The 22,155-nt window shown below is 37.5% G+C and overlaps 2 protein-coding genes across 2 annotated transcripts; one reads left to right on the plus strand and one right to left on the minus strand.

Annotated features, from left to right (window-relative positions):
- Positions 1 to 1,567: 1,567 nt before the first annotated feature.
- LOC114820521 (protein PAM71-homolog, chloroplastic-like) lies at positions 1,568 to 7,220 on the plus strand. Its single transcript, XM_070811048.1, has 10 exons — positions 1,568 to 1,951; positions 2,659 to 2,812; positions 2,908 to 3,091; positions 3,424 to 3,471; positions 4,522 to 4,618; positions 5,750 to 5,913; positions 6,030 to 6,095; positions 6,414 to 6,464; positions 6,557 to 6,661; positions 6,758 to 7,220. The coding sequence occupies exons 1-10, from the start codon at positions 1,846 to 1,848 to the stop codon at positions 6,821 to 6,823; spliced, it is 1,041 nt and encodes a 346-aa protein (XP_070667149.1). The 5' UTR covers positions 1,568 to 1,845; the 3' UTR covers positions 6,824 to 7,220.
- Positions 7,221 to 7,445: 225 nt separating this feature from the next.
- On the minus strand, positions 7,446 to 11,436 carry LOC103416454 (beta-glucuronosyltransferase GlcAT14A-like). Its single transcript, XM_070811047.1, has 4 exons — positions 10,501 to 11,436; positions 10,306 to 10,381; positions 10,079 to 10,194; positions 7,446 to 8,205 (listed from the first exon to the last, which is right to left on the minus strand). Exons 1-4 carry the CDS (start codon positions 11,192 to 11,194, stop codon positions 7,691 to 7,693), a joined length of 1,401 nt encoding a protein of 466 aa, XP_070667148.1. The 5' UTR covers positions 11,195 to 11,436; the 3' UTR covers positions 7,446 to 7,690.
- Between the last annotated feature and the right edge of the window lie 10,719 nt (positions 11,437 to 22,155).

Genomic DNA, 22,155 nt, shown 5'->3' on the forward strand with positions numbered 1-22,155 from the left:
TGCTACAAGTGCTTTTAGCAAAAAAAAAAAAAAAAGATGGGGGGGGGGGGGGGCGGGGTGGGTATAAGATTGTCAATATGAATGTTTCGTTAATTGATATTGTTCACTGACCTCAAACTGCACATGAGGAGCCAAAATCTAGTTACGAGCAGAAAAATTTGATTTGATTTCCAAACATTTAGGAAGCCCCGTCAAGGATGACTTGATGAGTGAAAAATGGAAATAAATGTAAGGTTTGTTTCGCTAATTAAACTTGATAATAAAAAATTGTAATTTTCTAACCACCGAGGCGTGACAATTTCTTATACGATTCGTTAACCTGACACGAAATGACACAAAAATAATGAGTTTGTGTCAACCTGTTAATGAGTCGAATTGTTATCGAGTAACCTGTTAAGTACCTGTTAACGTGTTGGTGGTTATCGGATTATCCGTTAAAAACCCAATAAGACATAGTTGTCAGATATAAACTTTAGGCATGACAATTTCTTGTATGACCCTGAACTCGACACGACCCATTAACGAATCGAGTCGTTATTTAGAACTTGTTGTCTTAACAGGTTTGACACAACAAGACCTGTTAAAATAACGTGTATAATACGAAAACGACATGAACATGACAAACATGACCTATTTGTCAGACCTATACTCACCTATCGAGAGAGTTAGAAGTAGGTTTTGAACTCAAAAACCCTAGAACCTAAGAGTAAATAATTTTACAAAAATGCTACTCGTACCACCTATTTGTAACATTATTGTGACATCCCACATCGCCCAGGGGAGTGGATCTTGTAAGCCTTATATGTATATTCCCATCTCTACCTAGCACGAGGCATTTTGGGAGCTCACTGGCTTCGGGTTCCGTAGGAACTCCAAAGTTAAGCGAGTTCGGGAGAGAGCATTCCCAATAGTGGTGACCCACTGGGAAATTCTCGTGTGAGTTCCCAGAAACAAAACCGTGAGGGCTTATATGCATATTCCCATCCCTTCCTAGCACGAGGTCTTTTGGGAGCTCACTAGTTTTAGGTTCTGTAGGAACTCCGAATTTAAGCGAGTTCGAGTAAGAGCATTCTCAGGATGGGTTCTCGTGTGAGTTCCCAGAAACAAAACCGTGAGGGCGTGGTTGGGGCTCAAAGTGGACAATATCGTGCTACGGCGGAGTTGAGTCTGGGATGTCGTGGAGGCTCGGGCCGGGATGTGACAATTATTCTCTCTAAAAAGATGAGATCCAAATAATTTGATGGACCTTATTTCTATTAAAAATTTAATATATATAATTGTACAAATAAATTATAAGTATATCATTACTCATAATTTTAACTCCAAGTAAATTTTGCTCGGTCTACTATGACCTAGGGTTGGAGAAATTTTTAGTTATGACGGAAACACAAGTGATACATCAAGTGTTTGTATGTAAGTGATGAGATATTTTATTTTTTAAGTTATTAACATTTTAATACACATATCATACCATTTATATAATAACATATATGTGACGGTTACATTGAAAAATCTCTCCTGACTGCGGCTGGGGGCTACGAGTACCAACTATAGCCAATCTATGGTCGTGTGGAGTTCACGTTAGAAAGCTTCCATTTTATCCCTCTATAAGACACACGTGGCGGGCTATAAAAGCCCCACTCTCATAACTGAAATTGGTCGAGAACTTGCTTTCTCAGCTGAATCAATCCTACCTTGTACTTTGCCAAATCCCAAAACCCAACTCAGAAAATATTGCTCGTTCTTTTGGTTTGATCTGAGCACTTGCAGCCTTGCACAGAAAAAAGAAGATGGAAAAACTGTAGAAAAAACACTCCCAGAAGGAAAGAAAGAAAGAAAGAAAGAATGCAGGGATTGGGATTGGGGATTCTTCATACGCCATTGGCATTCCATCCAAGCAAGAAGCTGACAACTCTTCCAAGCTGTCACGCCCTTTCCACAAAACCCTCATGTAAGTTCTTATCGTTTTTTTATTTTTTATTTTTTGCTCCCTTGAAATCACTACTTCAATTTTCAAGTTTTAACCTTTACTCTCTAACTGTAATTCAAAGATGAACTTGTTGCATATTGCTTAATTGGCTTTGGGATTATATTTGTTTTTGTATACAATTTGGTTAATTGCTAGTTTTGTTGGTTGGATGTTGGGTTATCATGCTTCTGATAATTTAAAGTCAATTACAAGATTCATTGCCTATCTGGGTTGACCTTGTACTTGTAGATTGACCCTTGTGAAAGGTTTGCAATCCGGGTTGAGAAAATCATAGTAATTCTCACAGTTTTGTGTAGAATTAGAGCGTGCGTGGAAGTCGGTTCAGGGTGCCAGTTTCTTCAGTTAGTGGTGGTAGGACATGAATTGCTTCTGTTAAGATGAAATGAAATATGTAACTCTCCCATAGGTTATTTGCAAGTTGCTGCTTTTTCATTACTAAAGTGGATCGGGGTGCATACAGCATACCTAGTAACAAATTATGTGACTGGTTCGAAATGGTTGAAGTACTACATTGTTCTTTTGCTTCACTCTGTCTGGTTTCTGAGGTGGTGATTTTTGCAACAACTCTGGAGGCTACACTGTTTACCTTTCTTATGTGATCCATGAAGTTCAATCTTTTGTGTGCTTATAGCTTGCTCTGAGTAATACACTGGCTGACTTATTTATAGTAAGGTGTAGACAGATATCGAGGTCCGCCAGCAGAAAAGTACAAGTCCAAGCATCTAATGTTAGTATCGGATCTGGAGGCTATGAAGACAGTGAGGAAAACAAGAACAAGAAAATCTTTCCCAGTGATGCACCCAATAACGGTTCATCTGAAATGTGAGTTATAGTCCATGGAGTAGATTCCTTCGAATCATTGGATGTTAAACTGCTAACGTCACCTGAGCCATACTTTATATTTCATGATTTGGCAGTGAGAAGCCTCCAGTTCAAATCCCTTATCCTCTCTCCGTGGGTCTTGTGCTGCTTGGGTGTGCCTTAGTTTTTGCTCTCATTGCATTTGTGAAGGGAGGACCTTCAACACTTTTAGCGGCAATCGCAAAATCAGGCTTTACAGCTGCATTTTCTCTAATATTTGTTTCTGAAATTGGTGACAAGGTAACTAATTTTTCGCCTCGGCTTCTCTATTTTAGTTATTTTGAGGAAGTCTCTTTAAATTTAACTAGAACCTATTTTGATATATCAAATCCCTTGTCCTCTTTAGGTTCAATAGTTTCTATTTTGTTATTTTAAGGAAGTCTATTTTGATTATTGTGTTGGCTGAGATTGGATATACCATCATGACAGGTCAAACAAGTCAAACTATTGAACCTAAAACCTATGTCATAATTCTAGTTTCCAATACACGAACTCTCTGTAATTTTTTCTCATTGTGTGTGCTACAAGAATTGAAAGTGGACCTAAAGTTATACTTTCTGTCCATTGACCAGACATTCTTTATTGCTGCACTCCTGGCCATGCAATATGACAAGGCACTGGTATGATTCTTTCTAACTCATCTGAAGTTTCACTATGTATCCATTGAGATTGATTGCACTCTTTCTTCGGTTATTCTGCCAATCTTTACAGATGCGCATACGTACATGTAGTATTTGTTGAATGAGTTTGTATGCCTAGTGACATATGAATATATTCTAATATATGAACAAACCCTTGATTTCTACTATGGAAACAAAATGCGGTGGTTCTCCTCGCAACAGAAGATTTTTTATTTTCTGCTTTTCTTCCCCTAATATGTTACGGAGAAGGGCATTGTGCTTCGAAGTCATCTATGTACATCTAAGTTGTTTTCAACCTGGTGCTGCCTTTATTTTGGAATGAAACCAGAAACAATGTTTCGCTCATTAGTTTGCTCTAGTCGAGCTAATGGTATTTTGCACCATCTATCGAGCTTAAACACAGTTAGGATAAAATAAATCTTGGAATATTCTGAAGTAATTCAAGTATATTAACTCCGATACATAGACAAGTACTTAGAAGAAAGAAGAGTTTTTGAAATGAGTTGAAAAGCGGAGCAAACGGAGGAGGAGTTGGCTTGTTTGTAGCATAGAGCTTTGCTCTTCGTCTTCCGGGCCTTTAATAATGAATTCTGAAAAAATGCTTTGACGTCTACATCAAGCAATTGTGGAGTGCTACTGGTCGGTGCTTTCTTCTTGTATTATGGGAAAGGCGCACTTAATTCCAACAACCTATTAAGTTGATATCTAAATTGGTTCAAGCATTATGTTACCCTCCCTATTCACTCTAGATTGTTACATTGTTAGGAGATGAAAAATTCTTGAAAACTTATCACAATATCCTTTTGTTCATTTTGTGATCTGTAATCACCTGTTGATATCTTGAACATGAGTTTCGAGTTCCATTGTTGCATTGGATCTCTGTTTATGATCTTCACTGCCCTTAATACAAAACAATCGAAGTATCATTGTGGGAACAACTTAATTAAATGGTGTTGGTTAGATTGCAAATGCTAGTTTGCTCTTCAGTTTTAATTGAAGAATACTCGGTTTCTTGCTTAAATTGAACAGGTTCTGTTGGGTTCAACCGGTGCTCTTACACTTATGACAGTCCTGTCTGTCATTATTGGGCGAATATTTAACTCGGTCCCTGCTCAATTCCAGACAAGTAAGTTGTAATTCTTGGCATTTTTCATCCAGAACATATTTTCTTGACAAGTAAGTTTCCGAATGTTAGTTATGTAGGACATTTATCTTTGATATGTATCCAGTGAAAGGATGTTAATGTACTGCTATCAGCAGATCAGTTAGATATTCACTGCTAATCAGCTTCCCAATCAACATTTTTATAAAGATAAAGGTATAGTCTAAATGACTTCCCTCCCCCATCCTAAGGTCCCTAATCAACATTGTTAATGGCATTTACCAACTTTATCATTGTTTTCAAATACAATGCTAGCTGGTTTGTTGTCTATGTTGCATTGCGTGCAACGTATCTTGTTCTCTACTTGCTTGTCTTAGTTGAGAATGTCTACCAGATAGCCTAAAAAGATCTTAAACAAAGACACATTATTCTTGTGACTCAATTTTGATCTACTCAGAAATGATCTCGAGTTCAACCATGCCGACCTTTTGGGGACTCTCCTAGTGGTATTGGGGTTCTTTCTAGTATTTGTTGGTACTTGGTATACGTAAACAGGAGGATTACATGTGTTCAGGTGCTCATAGGAAATGTAATACTCTACACATATACTTATTTATGGCTTTCTCTTGGGTAAAATCACAAACTCAATATAAATGAAGTTTGAACAGAAAATGATGTCAGAGTGCTAAAATTTCAAGGAAAAAAAGGGTGTAATTTTGTAAATAGACTAAATGGACATCATCTTCATCGACTTTGATATCAATAAATCCTAGTTCTCGCCCATAATTCTAACTGAAACCCGCCACGTCAGAGAAACCAAATTCCAAATTACCCATAGATGCCGCTGCTGCATTAAAGCCAGTGTTAAATCATCAAAGGTGCCTATAGATTTTATGTACCGAACTTGAATTTTTAGATAAAGCTCTCTCCTCTTTTGATGAATGAATTATTATGAATTTGTATGCGCTTGGATGGTAAGAGATGGATGATTAGTCATACATTTCCATTCTGAACTCCTTCCGTAGTTGGGTATTTCCAGTGTGTGTCAACAAGTTAAACTATACTTGTGCTTGATGTTTTAATATTATACAAATCTAAACTCTATTTTACATTCAGTCTCCTCATTGTTTTATTATTTCGTGGTCATGCCAACAGCCTTGCCAATTGGAGAATATGCTGCCGTAACTCTTCTGCTATTCTTTGGTCTCAAATCAATAAAAGATGCATGGGACCTGCCATCCAGTGATGTTAAAAGTGGTGATAAAAGCAGCCCTGAGCTTGATGAATACACTGAAGCCGAGGAGCTTGTGAAAGAGAAGGTAGTCTAGTTATTCACAAGTTTACATGTATCAGGCTTTGTGCGGTCGTATATTTTTCCAAGTCCATTTTAGGCTGTTCTGTTCTTATTCATTCTTATTGTTTTGTACTTTCTCAGGTGTCAAAGCGGCTCACTAATCCATTTGAAATTGTCTGGAAATCATTCACCCTCGTATTTGTTGCCGTAAGCATATTTCCCTTATCTGCAGCAACATCAAATGTCTGCTTAGCTATCAAGTTTCCCAGACATGTCAGACATCATGGAAATCTTTGTTCTCCAACATTGTTGTGATCTTTAACTTTTAACCGCATATCAATGCGAATGGCAGTGCCTTCATATGCAATAAAATGGCAGAAGTTCCCTTGTACTAAAAGGAAACTTATGTCTACTGAACGAACAGTTGTGGCAGTCCCAATTTTTATACTAAAAGGAAACTGTAGTTATTTCCAGCTGTTTCATAACAAAAGATTTCAAACCTGACTATATTGGTTTTGCTTCTAGGAATGGGGAGATCGCTCAATGCTCGCCACAATCGCTCTTGGTGCTGCACAGGTTCAACCTTGTTTAGTTTCATAAAAGCATAAATCTTTCTTCCATGTTCAACTGGATCTTGATGATAGTTTCCTCTAACACTTCTTGAATAGTCTCCATGGGGTGTGGCAAGTGGAGCCACTGCTGGACACGTACTTGCGACATCTATCGCTGTTCTAGGAGGTGCATTTCTCGCCAATTACATTTCCGAAAAACTGGTAAGAACCACAACTTTCCCGTGATATTAATAAATTTGAAAGCTTGCGGTTTGATGCCGTGTCACAATACTGCAAACTAACCGTATTTTCAATCAGGTTGGATACGTGGGAGGTGGGTTGTTTCTAGTTTTTGCGGTAGCCACATTTTTCGGAGTTTTCTGAAAGTTCTTGCTAGCTCAGGAGAGGGAGAGAGAGAGAGAGAGAGAGAGATATATATATATATATATATATATATATCAGTGCATTGAGAAAACATCGCTGCACGTGTGGCGGCCGAGGAGTAGTAATCGGAGAGATATAGAAGAGCTGAGGATGTGCTAGTGGAGTACATGCATTGCTGGTAGCCTTGTAGGGAACTTTATTCGTATCTGAAAGGTTTGTAATGAAATGTTTAGAAGTTTGGCAGGGGACAGGGGGCAGTGGCAGATGTTCTTTCATCTGCTCAGTGGCTTCTCGGGATGCTTTGTACTACATAATATAACGGTCCTCCAATTCCAGTGAACGCCATTGTTAGAAATTGAACGACAAAATTAACGGTCTTAATCACTTTTTAATCGCAGCTGTTGTCCCAGTGCTAGCTATGTTACAGATGCTGTTAATGTTTCGTAGTAGTGTTTTACGGTGAGTTAAGTGTGCTTATGTTTAGTGACAGCAAGTTAAGGGTACTAAAAACACTTTTTAGTGGTTTCTCGAGAAAGTGCCTAACATATGCTTCTTCAAGAAGCACTTCCAAGTTCTTTTTCAGAAGCAATTGACTTCCAACAAAGAATGTAATCAAGAGAGGTAAAAAGAAACACAAACTACTTTCCTTGTAGAGGGTGGAGGCAAGACATCACTTGTACAACAGGACAACTTGGTCAACTCTTAGCACAATGACTTGTAATTCATTTTACAACACAGTATAAACGAGCCTAGTGTCGCTAAAAATAATCAGCCCGTAGCAGTACTCTTCCAAAATTTTCAAATGTTGAAGGGCTGGGTAGCTTACATTATCTGTTTCTCCGTCTCTCGTGGGATTGAGGATCCATGTCACTCGTCTATGCATTGATGAGACAGGAATGTGCCATTTGAGAGCAATCTGACTAAAAGTCTCTCAAGTATTCTTGCTCGTGGACTAGGCCTCAAAATATCAGCATCCCCCCACACTGAACATGTGTCATTTGCAAACCCACCTAAACACCAGCCTCCAGGAACAACTTTTCCTCGTCTGCGTTTTAAAATTTCTCTGTCCACTCGGTCAAGGATTGGATCGTCTAACTGAAGTCCAGTGGCAAAGGCAGCTCCATGCTGAATCATAGCATCATAACCAGTGGAACTGATTGGCTGGGGCTTCTCTCTAGGGGGTGTGTCGGAATTAGCATATACCAAGTTGTGGTTTATGATAGTCTTATTGAACTGCTGGGAGTTGCAAAGAATGGTGGGGAAGTAATTCGAAAGAGCAGAAGGTGTGTTTGAGAAGTACATCAACAAAGTCCTTGGCAGGTTTTCAATACCAACAACACAAAATTCAATGAAATTACGACTTAGAATCGTAAAAGAAGAACCTGCAGAAAAAATCATAGCAGTTAGTTTGACAAATTTTTTCATTTGTACTAGAATAAAGTGCTCCTACTTGGTTTCCAAACGATCCCTAGCGCATACAGAAAAGAGAGAAGGGTAGCTTTTACATAACAGCGGTAAGAAAACAGTTACGAGTGAATTATCATAACAGTTTATATCTCCAAAGTAATAGTGTTTTCAGGATAGCTTACAGGCATCGCGGGAGCAATAACTGGCACGTATCACTTTTTCCATGGTCTCAGTCCTCCAAAAGCCTTTAGAAGTTACAAGTTAATAAATGGAAAAGAGTAGTCATTGCCGTATAGGCAATTACTCTTGAATCTATCCACAAGTTCAGCCCAGGTATAAACATGATATTAACTTCTATACACTGTCTCTTTGTGACAACTCAACAGTTAACTTTAAGGATCTTGCATATTTACACCATCAAGATTTTTTAAGTAGCTCCTATGTTGCATACTAGAATGATACGGGTCAACTCTTTCTTGCACCAAAGATCTTGCCATTTCCAAAGAAACTGGAGTTACATCTCTTTTCCATTTCCATTCAAGAGTTCTTATGTGTTTCCACGCCCCTTCGAGACCCCGAAAAATGGACGACTTCCTTTTCTTAGGAACACATACAAGATTCGTCACTACAAAAAGGATAATGGTAAGGAGGGTACAAGGTTAGCCTATGAGCGGCGGGACAAGATGCGAAACTTTAGTGAGGAAGAGGCTCAAAGATCTTGAAAAAAGAACGAGTGAGGACGTGTCCAAACCCGGAAGGGCTGCTCTAACCAACTAAGCTAATAGGGGTGTGAAAGATACAGTTACTCATGATTTTTTTTTAATGTGAAAATAAATGTAGAGATGTTTGTGTTCATATGTGTATGTGAAAGAGAGAGACCTGGTGTCTAATTGGAGAGGAATAGTGTATAGCATTTGATGGGGATGAAAAAGAGAATCGCTAGCTCTATGTTTGTTGATAACAAGGGGGAAATCGAGTTCTTCCTTATATATTTTGGCAGTTGACGCTATGGATTGGAAACCAACTCTATGTTTGTTGGTAACCAGTAATCAAATTTTTGTTCTGAACTTAAAGATAAAGCACCAAGTTGTTTACTTAAGTTGGGAACTCAAACTCACTTTGTAGGAGTGGCAATTGCAGGGCTTAAACTAGGTCCTCTCCGTTCATCTCAAGGCTCTCCACCACCAAAGGAAAAACCACTAGATTGCTGTTCAAGAATTGGTTCTTTCATTGCCAACATTAGTTTTATCCTAAACCACCAAAACATAGGTCTACAACATATCCCCTCAACATTCTTTACACAAATGACAGTGGGTAAGCAAACTGGAAGGATGTTTCCTTTAGGATTTGTTCCTATCTCAAGTAATGCAAGTGGAACCGACAAACCATTTAGGCTCAAGGGAATGTTTGCCTTAATCCAATAAATGCTTGAAGAGCCCCATCCTCCAAAAAACGACATTGTGCTAAAACTATTAATTACTTAAGTCAACCAACATTAACTGACATGACCGGCCATGTTTAACTACCATTAGGATACCTGAGAATCCAGTAGTGGGACTGCTGATATAGCCTAATCATACAATTATACAAGCTCCCACCACTTTAAAATTATAACACTAACTGATGGGAGTACAGTAGATGGATAAATCTCAGTTAACTTTTGCAAGGCTAACCTAGATAGATTATTGATATTCATTCAGTTCCTAACCAACACATTGTATGCAATTGTAGCTCACACTAACTTACAGGCAATCGTTCTTTCCACATTACACTTTCCACTCTAATAAGTCAAATACAGGACTGAAATTAGGCAAAAATTAGTCAACAAAAAGAATAAAAGAAATGTACCTGTGAACAACCGGTAAGCATTAGGCAACACCCTTTTCTGTGTAGCATAAAACATGTCAGTTTTCTCCGAAAGATAAAGCCCCGGGTCAACAATTATCGGTCTCAATCTCCTAGACCTGTAGCACCAAATAAATACAAACCTCACACTCATTCACAGCATCCACCACAAAACTCGAGTAACGATAACATAAAACTCGAAATCAATAAACCAAGGAAAATGTTCGTACTCTCTCCAGCCGATATAACTTGAATGGTTCACAAAGTTTAGATCTTTCGGCAGGAATGACATAATGTGAAGAAGATCTGCAGAAGCCAGAAAAACCAATATAGAAAACCATACAAAAAAAATCAAAATTTACGAACAAAACACCAGAACTGTGAATTGAAATCCAATTAATGCCACGAATTGAAAGCATCCGAACCATCTTGTGTGATTAGTGGGTAATCACGAACACTGAGGCTGATAAACCAATCCCAATTGGGCGAAAGACGCAGCAGTATCGAGGCGCCATGGAGCGTAAAGGAGATAGCAGAAGAGCCAGTTGGGTACACAAAATCGGCATTACCAATGACATGGACATTCTGGGCAGCTCTGAAAATGGGCAGTGATTGGACTCTGAGAGCCAACTTTTCCCTCTCGGAATCGGAGGCAGAGCGGTCGAGGTGGAGGAGATACTGGTTTCTGGGGTGGTAGGCGGCGTGGAGAAGTCTCAGGATCCGACCCAAGTCCCCTTTTGACCCGGATAAGAGGTAGGCGATGGAGGGAGGCGTGGGATCTGAGGAGTTGTTGTCGTGGTAGATGATGCGGTGGGCTTGCTGGTTGGGAAAGAGAAATGGGTCGGGTCGATAATGGCGGGAGGCAGCGGAGGAGGAGAATGACGAGGAGGAGGAGGAGGAGGAGAGGAAGAGGAGGAGGGCGAAAATGGAAAAGACGATGATGATTGAGAGGAGGGCTTTGGGGTCTTTGATTGAGAGGATGGGAATGGCAGCGGAGGAGGTGGTGGTGGGTGTGGAGGAGAGAAATGGAGACGGTGTTTGTGGTGGTGGCGATGGGGTAGAGTTTTGCATTGCTAGGTACTCTGAGAGTGAGGTGGATGGAGGACGATCCGATGACATTGAGGACGATCCTTTGGTGTCACGTGGTTCTCAAGTTCACTTGATTTGATTCTCACTGCCCACCAACTCTGCTTTTCTTTTTCCTTCTGATTTTACCTTCTCGTCCCCTTCTTTGTCTCCTTTAATTTTTTTTTGGAAAACGATACAAAACATCCTAGAAAACTTTCATTAAATAATTTCAAAAATAGCAAGATTGCTCTTCAAAGCCTTCAAACAGAAAAGAATAAAGGTATTCCAACTTCTAACATTCAGCAGAGTTCGCATGCATTTATCAATGACGCACGGTTTTATATATTCCTAAAAATTCTATATCTTGTTTTTCTAATGCTATTTTATTTGGGAAGTGTTATTGGCACTCAAAAAATCTCATTATACACTCCTCACAAGTGTATTTTTCTTTATAAATATGAAAAGTTTGAAGTGTAGAATGAGAATTTTGGAGTGCGAATAATCATTCCCTTTTATTTTTGCTAATCACAATTCCATTATTAATAAATTCTTGTAAAGCTATCTCTAAGTGCTTTTCATGTTCATTTCTATTTTTACTATGTACTAAACTATCATCTATATAAACACTACAAAAATTATCATATTTTTTTTTAAATTTGATCCATCTTTCTTTGAAAGATCGATGGTGCATTTTTAAGTTCAAATGGCATAACAAGCCACTCAAAATGTCCTTCTGGACAAGTAAAAGTTGTCCACTCAATTAATTCTTCTGCTAATCGTATTTGCCAAAATTCTAATTTACAATCAAATTTACTAAAATATTTACTCTCTTGAATTTTATTTATAAGTTCATCCTTATTTGGCAACTTATAACTATCTTCATATGTATTATCGTTTAATCTCTTATAATTGTAAACTATTCTAGCCTTACCTATCTTTAGCTCTGAATGTTTTCTCACAACGAATGCTGATGATTTATGTCTAGACTTGGAGGGTCTAATTACTTTTAAATTTAACAACTCTTTTATTTACTGCTTAAACTCTTGTTTATCTAATAAACTACAAGGCATATCAACTGTCTTAATGGTTAAATCTGGATTAATTATATCTAATTTTGCTAATCTTTTATTTTTACTCCATTATAACTATGGGTCTTCTCCTATGATTCTAGTTTGTTCTGCTAATTGTAATAATTCTTCTAAACTCTTTGGTATATCTAACTGTAATATTTCTATACGGGTTCCTTCTTCTAAAATTGGATATTCATATTCAAATATTTCTTCATCAAACTCTTCTATATTATTATGCTCATCATTTTCTTTTGAGTTTTCTAAATAATGACTATCTTGGCCATTAGACTCTTCTATACTTATGCTTTTGTATGCTTCTACAATATTACTTTGATCAGTTATTGTAATGCCTCTCTTGAAAAATGTTATCTTAGGATTCATCAATAAAAAACCTTGCAAATTTTTCAAAAAATTTAAACCTAAAATGAATGAGTATGATCCTACTGGTGAAACAAATGTTAATGGTAAATTAAATTGTTGTTTTTCTACTTTGATAGACTCATTATTAATACAATGTGTTAAAGAAACTGGTATCTCATCAAACTGTGTTATTCTCATTGGTTTTGCTAATTTTTGTCTATATTTTTCTGACACTAACTCTTCTTTTATGACACTCTTTGTACTTCATGTATCTATCATAGATGTTGTTTGTATTTTGTGTTCCTTTGCTATTTTTATTTCACAATTTATGGTAATTAAAGAATTATTTTTTTGCTTTTTTATACTATAAACAATATTTCAGTACTTTCTTATAATTCTGCTGAATTAATTTCTAATAACCTATTACTATAACACTTTTCACACAATATTGAATATGTATTATAATATTTATTTGCAACTAACTTGCTACACTTATAACATTTTTCTGGCCAACCTAAATTTGTATATTTATACTCTTTTTCATGTTCTTCTATTAATGCACACATATATTCTTCTAAATCACTATTTGAACTACTTGAATCTTCTGAATCTGAATATATCATATTTATACTTTCTATACTATAAATACTCTCATTATCACTTAAATAATCTAGATTATATATTAACTATATATCCTCATCTTCTTCTAACTTAAACAACTTTATCAAATGTACTTTATCTCTCGATTGTTTTCCTAATTTTGGACGTTTAAGTCTAATATGTCCAACTTCTCCACACAAATAACATTTACAACTACTCTTATCTTTTGGTGCTTTATATTTTCTAATCCAAGGTCTGCCACTTCTTTTCCTAAATTATTTTGGAATATATTTTCTCTTCCCATATGTTTTTGAAGGTCATATGCTAAAATTCTTATGTTGTTTGTATAGTTTATATGACTTATATTTCTTTTTGTATATTTTTTTATGCTTATTTTTCTTATGACAACCATATTGTTGTGGTAAATCTATATTTTTACAGCTCATATAAAATTACTGCCTAATTTGTCTATTAGCTTTTATTTGACTACACTCTTGTCTAAGTATATCATATACATGTTGAATTCTAGGTCCTATTACAATATCATTTTTCTTTGATGCTTTTGCCATTCATTTCAAATCTTTTCTCCTATCACTAATTCTAACTGTTCTTCCTAAATATTTAAAGAAATATGTAGTATACTCAGCTATATAGTGTAAATCACAAATTTGTAATTGTTCTAAATTTCTAATTGCTCTTATTTGTTCTTGCTCGCTTCTGCCATCTAACCTATCATGATCTAAAAAAATTTGTTTAATCAAAGTAACAAAACCATCAATATTAAAATGTGTTTTAGCTACCTAATGTTGTTCTGGATTTTGAACTTTCCATAACTGGAAATAATTAAAAACTAAACCATCTAAAGTATGCTCAAAATAATCTAATATATTTTGTAAATGACTAAAATCTAACATTAATATTGCATGTACGCAACCTTTTTCCCATCTCTCAATTGTTCTTTCCCAATCTTGTGGATGTACATTATCTAAGTTTAATATATTACCTACTAAATTAATTTGTCTTAATCCTCTTAAACATGGAATCCTATTTTTTCAATATGGTTTCATCATACTTTCTTCTATGTAATCTACTCCTGCTTGTTCATTATATTGTTCATTCGTTCGTTTTAAAAATTGTTGATCAGTTCTACTTGTGTATACTGGATATTTTACTCCTGATGTACTACTTTCTTCTACTGGTTTATATTCTACTTTCAATTCTAATAAATTATTATATTCTTTTGATCATAAAATATGTTCTACTCATATTTCTAAAATTAATTTTTTCATCTCTTCATATGAAATTCTATATAGTCCTAAATCATATGTCTTATATTTTTCTAAATATTGTTCTTCATCTAAATTATCAATATCTTCTATAAGTTTATCTACAATATGATAAAAAAAATATTCAACTAAATTAATAACTATATTATCAAAAGCCATATGAATACTCTCATTTTCGATCTCACTCTCGTCCTCTTCTATATTTTCTAGTTACTTGTAATTACTAAACCTGTTTATACCATATTTAGGGTCTCGTATTTAGATCTCGTACAAATACTCAGGGGACTTAAATGTAATTATGTGATAAAGGAATGGGCAAATATGTAATAAGTGAGGAGTCTTTATTCTATAAAAGGACCCACACCCTCACAATTAGAGAATGCCATTTTCGGAGCCTTCTCATCCCTCTCACATCTCCTCTCATGACAGAGGTTCTCTCCCTCACCTCTCAGATAAATACATATTCAGTGTGGACGGAGCCTAAACCTTGGGGTGAACCACGATACATCTTGTATTATTTACATTTCATGCAGATTCACTGTTGGATTTACGTTGTACCAAGACCTCCGGTTTTGTGCTTACATTATGTACCATATATTGGGCCTCAACTAGGCCTCATGAAAAATACATAGGGGACTTAGCCCATTATTTATGTATTAAGGAGCGAGCCCTTATTCTATAAAAGGGACTTCCTCACTTTCATTAGAGAGCACCCATTATTCATGTACTGAGGAGCGAGCCCTTATTTTATAAAAGGGACTCCCTCACCTTCATTAGAAAGCAATGCCGCCAGCTTAGCAACCGCCTCGCCGCGAGCATCACTTATAGTCCATTACTTATGTATTAAGGAGCAAGCCCTTATTCTATAAAAGGGACTCCCTCACCTTCATTAGAGAGCAACGCCGCTAGCTGAGCAACCGCCTCGCCACGAGCATCACTCCTAACCCATCACTTATGTATTGAGGAGCGAGCCCTTATTCTATAAAAGGGACTCCCTCACCACCATTAGAGAGCATCACCGCCTATTGAGCAACCGGCTCGCCGCGAGCATCAACTCCAACCCATAATTTATGTATTGAGGAGGGAGCCCTTATTCTATAAAAGGGACCCCCTCACCTTCAACGACACAAGCCGAGCCAACCAATGCAACATAAGCTACAAGCCGAGCAGCCTCGTAGCATGTGTTACTTCTAGTTGAGCATCATTTCAGATTGAGCACCGCCTTATATCGAACATCAGTTTAAGACGACATCTAGTTACTTCGGCCCACACATAGACTAAATTTCAAGTCTCCAGCTAAAAGACTCTCGTGACTGAAGACTTGGAGGACTACTGTTTATACCATATTTAGGGCCTCGTATTTATATCTCGTACAAATACTCTGGGGACTTAAATGTAATTATGTGATAAAGGAAGGGACAAATATGTAATAAGTAAGGAATCCTTATTCTATAAAATGACCGCTCACCCTTACAATTAGAGAAGGCCATTTCCGGAGCCTTCTCACCCCTCTCACATCTCCTATCACGACAGAGGTTCTCTCCCTCACATCTCAGATAAATACATATTCAGTGTAGACGTAGCCCAAACCTTGGGGTGAACCACGATACATATTGTGTTATTTACATTTCATGCAGATTCACGGTCGGATTTACGTTGTACCAAGACCTCCGGTTTTGTGCATCAACATTTGGCGCCGTCTGTGGGAATCGACACAAAAAATCATGTCGGTTCTCTTTCATTTTTTTTCCAACCACCGTGGATCTGTAGAAACCCAAACCTAGAGCACAAACATCTTAACGCTTTTAACAAGATACCTCATCCCAGCAAATCAAATGACTCCCCTCTTTCCTCTATGTCACGGGAAACCTCACTAAATGCGTGACAAAAGAGAGAGAGAGAGGTCAGGCGAAAAAGAGTGGTGGGTTTTGGCCCAGATGCAGGTTCCGAATCTCTATACAAGCTCCCAAGTTTCGATTCAGTTGATGACTTTCTGCATAAGGTGGTTACAGTTAGAGGTAAGCTAAGTTGATGATTAGCGGCCTGTTGAGGCTGCTGTTGCTACCTTCGTTCCAGTCGTGCAACACGATTCTTGCGGCAGCACCAATATTACCCCAGCAACTAGCTCACAACAGCCGAAACCTGAATCCCACCTTAGGATCCGACCCGAAAATTGACGGAACCCCAACCTTCTTCGAATTCCCTTCGTTGATCGATCGAACCATGACTCGAGCTCACTGACTCGGTCGTTCAGGCTCTGCAGGAATAGCTTACCCCCGAGCCTCTTCTCATTCGCTGAATCATCCCATACGAAAGACGTTGGACTCAACAGCTCCAGCCGTCTCGGAGTGAGAACCCGACAGAGCAGAGATAGTAGAGATAGCAGAGCCATGGAAGCGTTGACGAAGAATGAGCTGACAGTGGCGGTGGGGTTTGTTATCTTCACAGTCGTGATTTCTGGCGTCGGAGCCTAGACCGGTGAAATCCACGGCAGAGTTGATGTCTGTGGAGACTCCGTCATCGAACCCGAAGATCATGTTCTAGAAGGTGCTGAGTGCCATCTTGGGGGTGGTAGCTCAGGCGTTAAGTTCACTTATAATCACCCCAATGGCTTTTCTATCATCGGCGGTGTCACTGCTGGAATTTCAGGGTTCACTGGCCTCACCGGATTTATTTTTTACTTTTTTTATCATGACCGTCATTTCAGTTGGACTCATTGCCAAGACGGGGTTTACAGTTTATTCATACTTTGATAGTTGGAGCCAGATTAGACTCAAATGCTTTCTGGGTAGGCTTTCGTCATTCGTGCTTTTCTGGACAGTCGCATATGACATTGTGCATATATTCTGAGGGATTATCTGCTACGTCTCGAATGTGGTGAGAACGTGCTCAAGCCAGGCCCCCATACTCAAGAAATCAGAGGCGCATTGGAAAAAGAAAAAAGCAAAAGTAAGAAAAAGAAAAAGGCGGAGGACCAGAGATAATTGCGGGGGACTCGTGGACCATGCAGAAAAGAAGAAAAGGAAAAGTAGAAAGGAAAAGAAAAAGTAAAAGCAAAAGCTTCTACAGCCATCTGCCATACCCACCTTATGTAGTAGTATTTTTTAATGATGTAATTTATTTTTCTTATCTTTCGGAGACATCTGTATAAACCCCATCAGAGGGTAATATGTATAAACCCTATCAGAGGGTAGTTAAAAAAAAAACTGCAAAGCCCAAAATAAATGGGCTGGAATTTTGTGTGGAGAGCGAAGGCCCATAAGCCTAAAAAAGCACCAACCAGGTCATCAAAAGTACGCCCAGTACTCCACAATTATTCAGCAACCCACCGCTATTACCACCAACCAGGTCATCAAAAGTACGCCCAGTACTCCAAAATTATTCGACAACCTGCCGCCAAGGTCTTAAATGCCGATAATATCGGTGATATTTCGCCGATATTATTCGTTTTTCGTGTTACCGATATTTTAGTTTTTATCCAATTAGTTTTCGTCAAAATATCGCGATATTATCGATAATATCACGAAATTTTGGATCTGTGCAAATCAGAGAAGAACGTCAGAGCTTCTACAGCTCCGGCCAACTGTAAAAGAGCACCCTAGACTCCGATCTAGGTATCAAAATGAAATAGAAGACGAGAGGAATGCTTTTATAACTTCCATTTTCCGTGAAACGGTCGGAGGTGTTCGAAAAGTTCGTCGACACCCACGGCCTCGCCGAAGATGGGTGTGCCTATTCCCGAGCCAATTTCATCCCAAAAACCTTGCAAAAACATGAGATAGAACTTCAATTTCACATCTAAGCTTCGATCTAGAACAGAAAGAGGTAAACCCGAAGCTTACCTAACCGGAGGAATTCAAGAAACTCGCCGGAAGGTTCCTGCGTTCGCTGAGTTACAGAGACGAGAAGGAGAGGGAGAAAGACGAGGTGGGTGTCTTCCTAAAGCAGGTGCGATGGTGTGCATGTGTGTATGTGGATCTCAATGCAGAGAGAAAGGAGAGAGATGAGAGTTTCAAGAGAGAGACGGCGCCGACAAGGCGGAAGACGCGGATAAGGAGGAAGGCGAGGGAGGAGCAGAAGGCCATGTGGGAGAAGGATCGAGAGACTGAGGTTTCTGTGCATGTGTGTGGGAGAAGGGAGAAGAGGGATCGAGAGATCTCTGTGTGTGTATGTGGGAGAATGGAGAAGGGAGAGAAGAGAGAAGGATCGAGAGAGAGAGAGAGACATTAAGGTCTCTGTGTGTCTGCGTGTGTGATGTTTGTGTGCGTGTGTTGTGTGCGTGTATGGTGGCGTGTCTCTATGTGTGTGTGTGTGTGTGGTTCCTATCAGGAGTCAGGAACTTGCTGACAACTTTTACAATTACTTTTGATAATTTCAGACCCTGGACAAAAATAGTGGTGATTTCATTGAAAATAATCTAAATAATTCAAAACCCAGACAACTTTTACAATTATAACTTGTACAATTTCAAACCATGAATGGTGGTTTCATTCAAAACCGTATGCCACTGTGATATTCTTTCACATTCTCAGAGGTGGAGTATCAGATCATCACACATTTTTTGACCCTTCGAAAATTAAAACCTCTATTACACCTTTTCGTTTCTTCTTCTTCCCTTACCCCTTTCAGAGCCATTCCAGAGTTTCAACACAAAGGGTTCCATATTTAAGGTAAGTTTACAAACTTATACTTATATTATTGTAATTTATACAACAACAAAAAAATTTGTGTGGAATCGTATGTTAATTTTTTTAAGTAATTTATACTTGCATGTTAATTTTTTTAAGTAATTAAGTAATGTTAACAATTACATGTTAATTTTTTTAAGTAATTGAGTAATGTTGTATAATTATTCCCTAGGATAATTTTAATATGTTTAATGTTATTTATTATTTTATTAATATTAGGTTTTATTATCAAATTGGATTATTATTCATTAATATTAGGTTTTTTTATTATCAAATTGGATTATTATTAAATTGGATTATTATCAAATTGGATTATTATTCATTAGAATCATTACTATGTTAAATATTAGGATTATTTTTTTATCAAATTGGATTATTATTCATTAATATTAGGTTTTATTATTCCATATTATTTTTATAATTACTTAAATTTTTACAAGCATTTTCTTTACTTCGTATTTAATTCTTTTGTATAATAACTTTATTACTTAGGTTCTCTTATATAACCATCATCACTACTATATTTTTTGGCCAAAAAAAAATTGTCTAATTTTCATGAAAAATAAATATAGGTACATTTAAGATGTCCAATGGAGTTACTAAACGTGATCCAACTTGGGAACATGGAGACCCAATAGACGAAAACAAACATGGCACAATTTGCAAATATTGTGATCGGGTAATGAAGAGTGGCAGAGTGACACTACTTAAATACCATCTTAGTGGATTAGATCCAGCAAAAAATGTCCAACGATGCGATAATGTCCCCCAGAAGTGAAGGCATTCATCACCACATTATTAAAAAATAAAAAACAGCATAAGGAAAAGATAACACATGGAATGGAAAATATTTGAGCTGGGCTACGAGGAGAAGTCATTGGCCAAGCGGTTGACAGTGATGATGATGACGATGAGGACGAATGTGATGATGACATGGGACCTGAAGAACGATGCAGTTTGAAACAAGCATTACGTGCCTCTAAATAGTCAGCATGGGAAAGAGAACACTTTCATAAAATTCCTAATAAAGCACAAGGTTCCGGGACAAGTGGTGGTGCACAAATGAGACGGGAAGACAATGTTAGAGAATCACAACCAACACCACCAATAGCCTCAAGCTTATATAAGTCATCCAAAGCACGTCAAAAGAGTGTTTGGAGTTATTTCACTGGAGGTAATGTGAAGGAGGGAATGGGGCGTCTAATTAGCAAGTTCTTTATCTATGAAAATGTCCCTGCTGAGAAGGCATCATCACATCATTTCAAAAATATGGTAATGGGATGTCAACAGGCCGGTGTTGGAGTACAACCTCCCACTCCCTATGAGGTAAGAAACAAATATTTGGATATGGAGTATAAAGACATTTGCGAGTATGTTAACAAGTTGAGGTCAAAGTGGGAAACTAATGGTTGCACAATCATGTGTGACGGATGGACTGGCCCAACCAGATTGTCTATCATAAACTTCATGGTATACTCCAAGGGAAAGACAATTTTTTTGAAGTCTGTTGATACTTCAGACCATATAAAGAACTACAAGTATATTTACAAATTATTAAGAGATGTAATCATGGAGGTGGGAGAGCATAATGTTGTCCAAGTCGTGACCGACAACGGTTCTGCATTTGTCAAAGCTGGAAAAAAGTTAATGAAGCATCATAGTGTGTTTTGGACATCATGTGCAGCACATTGTATTAATCTCATGTTTGAGGCAATGGGGAAAAGAGAGAATGTTGCTACTGTGGTAAAAAAAAGCTAGAACGATCACAAATTATATTTACAATCACGGTTGGTTGTTGGCAAAAATGCGTGAATTTTGCAAAGGAGAAATTATTCGTCCAGCTACCACTCGATTCGCCACAAACTATATTGCATTAGACAGCCTACTTAAGAAGAAAGCAGGGTTGAAGCAACTATTCACTAGTGACGATTGGGCCAACCACAATTTGAGCCGCTCAAATGCAGGTCGTATGGTGGAAAGTATAGTGCTTGATCATGCTTTTTGGACTCAATCAAAACATGTGTGCCAAGTGTTTGAACCTCTTTACAAAGTTTTATGGATCGTTGACACAGAAGTGTATCCTACTATGGGGGCAATATATGAGTTGATGTGTGTAATGAAGGATGAATTGGAAAGAAAACATGGTGCAAGGTGGGTCATAAAGATAATTGAAGACCGATGGTATAAAACATTATATCACTATTTGCATGCAGTAGGTATAAATTATGTCATAATTTGCAATTCATTTCTTTAGTTGCATAAGTATTATTTCTCTTATTAGAGTATGTGTTTCTTTGAACAACATATTATTTGAATCCTCGATACCAATACAGACCCGGTGTTGGAGATGATGGTACCCTTATACGTACTGTACATAATGTATACTCTAAATTAGACCCTGCATCACCAGCAGTTGGCCAATTTGGAAATGAGGTACATAATTACTTAAATTATAATAATTACTTTGTTGGATTAAACTATTGTTGGATTAAACTAACACGATTTATTGAATTCAGCTAACATGGTTTAAAGATGCAAGAAGAAAATTTGGAGAACCAACATCAGTTGTTGCTCGAACAAAAATGTCTCCTAGTGAGTGTAAACATATTTCACTATCAGTTTATAATAGAATTTGTTGGAGTTATTAGGCTTATCAACATTGTTTTTCATTGTAGCTGAATGGTGGATCATGTATTGGACTGATGCACCAACAGTGAGAAAGTTAGCAATCAAAGTATTATCATAAACAACTTCCTTATCTGCTTGTGAAAGAAATTGGAGCACATTTGCACTCATACACATAAAGCAAAGAAATAGGTTGGCTCATAGTAGGTTGAAAAAACTAGTTTATTGCTACTACAAAATGAAGCTTCAAATTTGAGATAAGGAAGCAGAAATAGATCATGTCGACTGTGGTGACCCACTAGATGTGTTTGATATTGTTGCTAAAGATGATGATACAGAGGGTAACCAACTTTATCAATGGATTAGACCTCTTCATTTAGATG

Source organism: Malus domestica, chromosome 13 (assembly GCF_042453785.1).
Source record: "Malus domestica chromosome 13, GDT2T_hap1".
NCBI classification, from domain to species: Eukaryota; Viridiplantae; Streptophyta; class Magnoliopsida; order Rosales; family Rosaceae; genus Malus; species Malus domestica.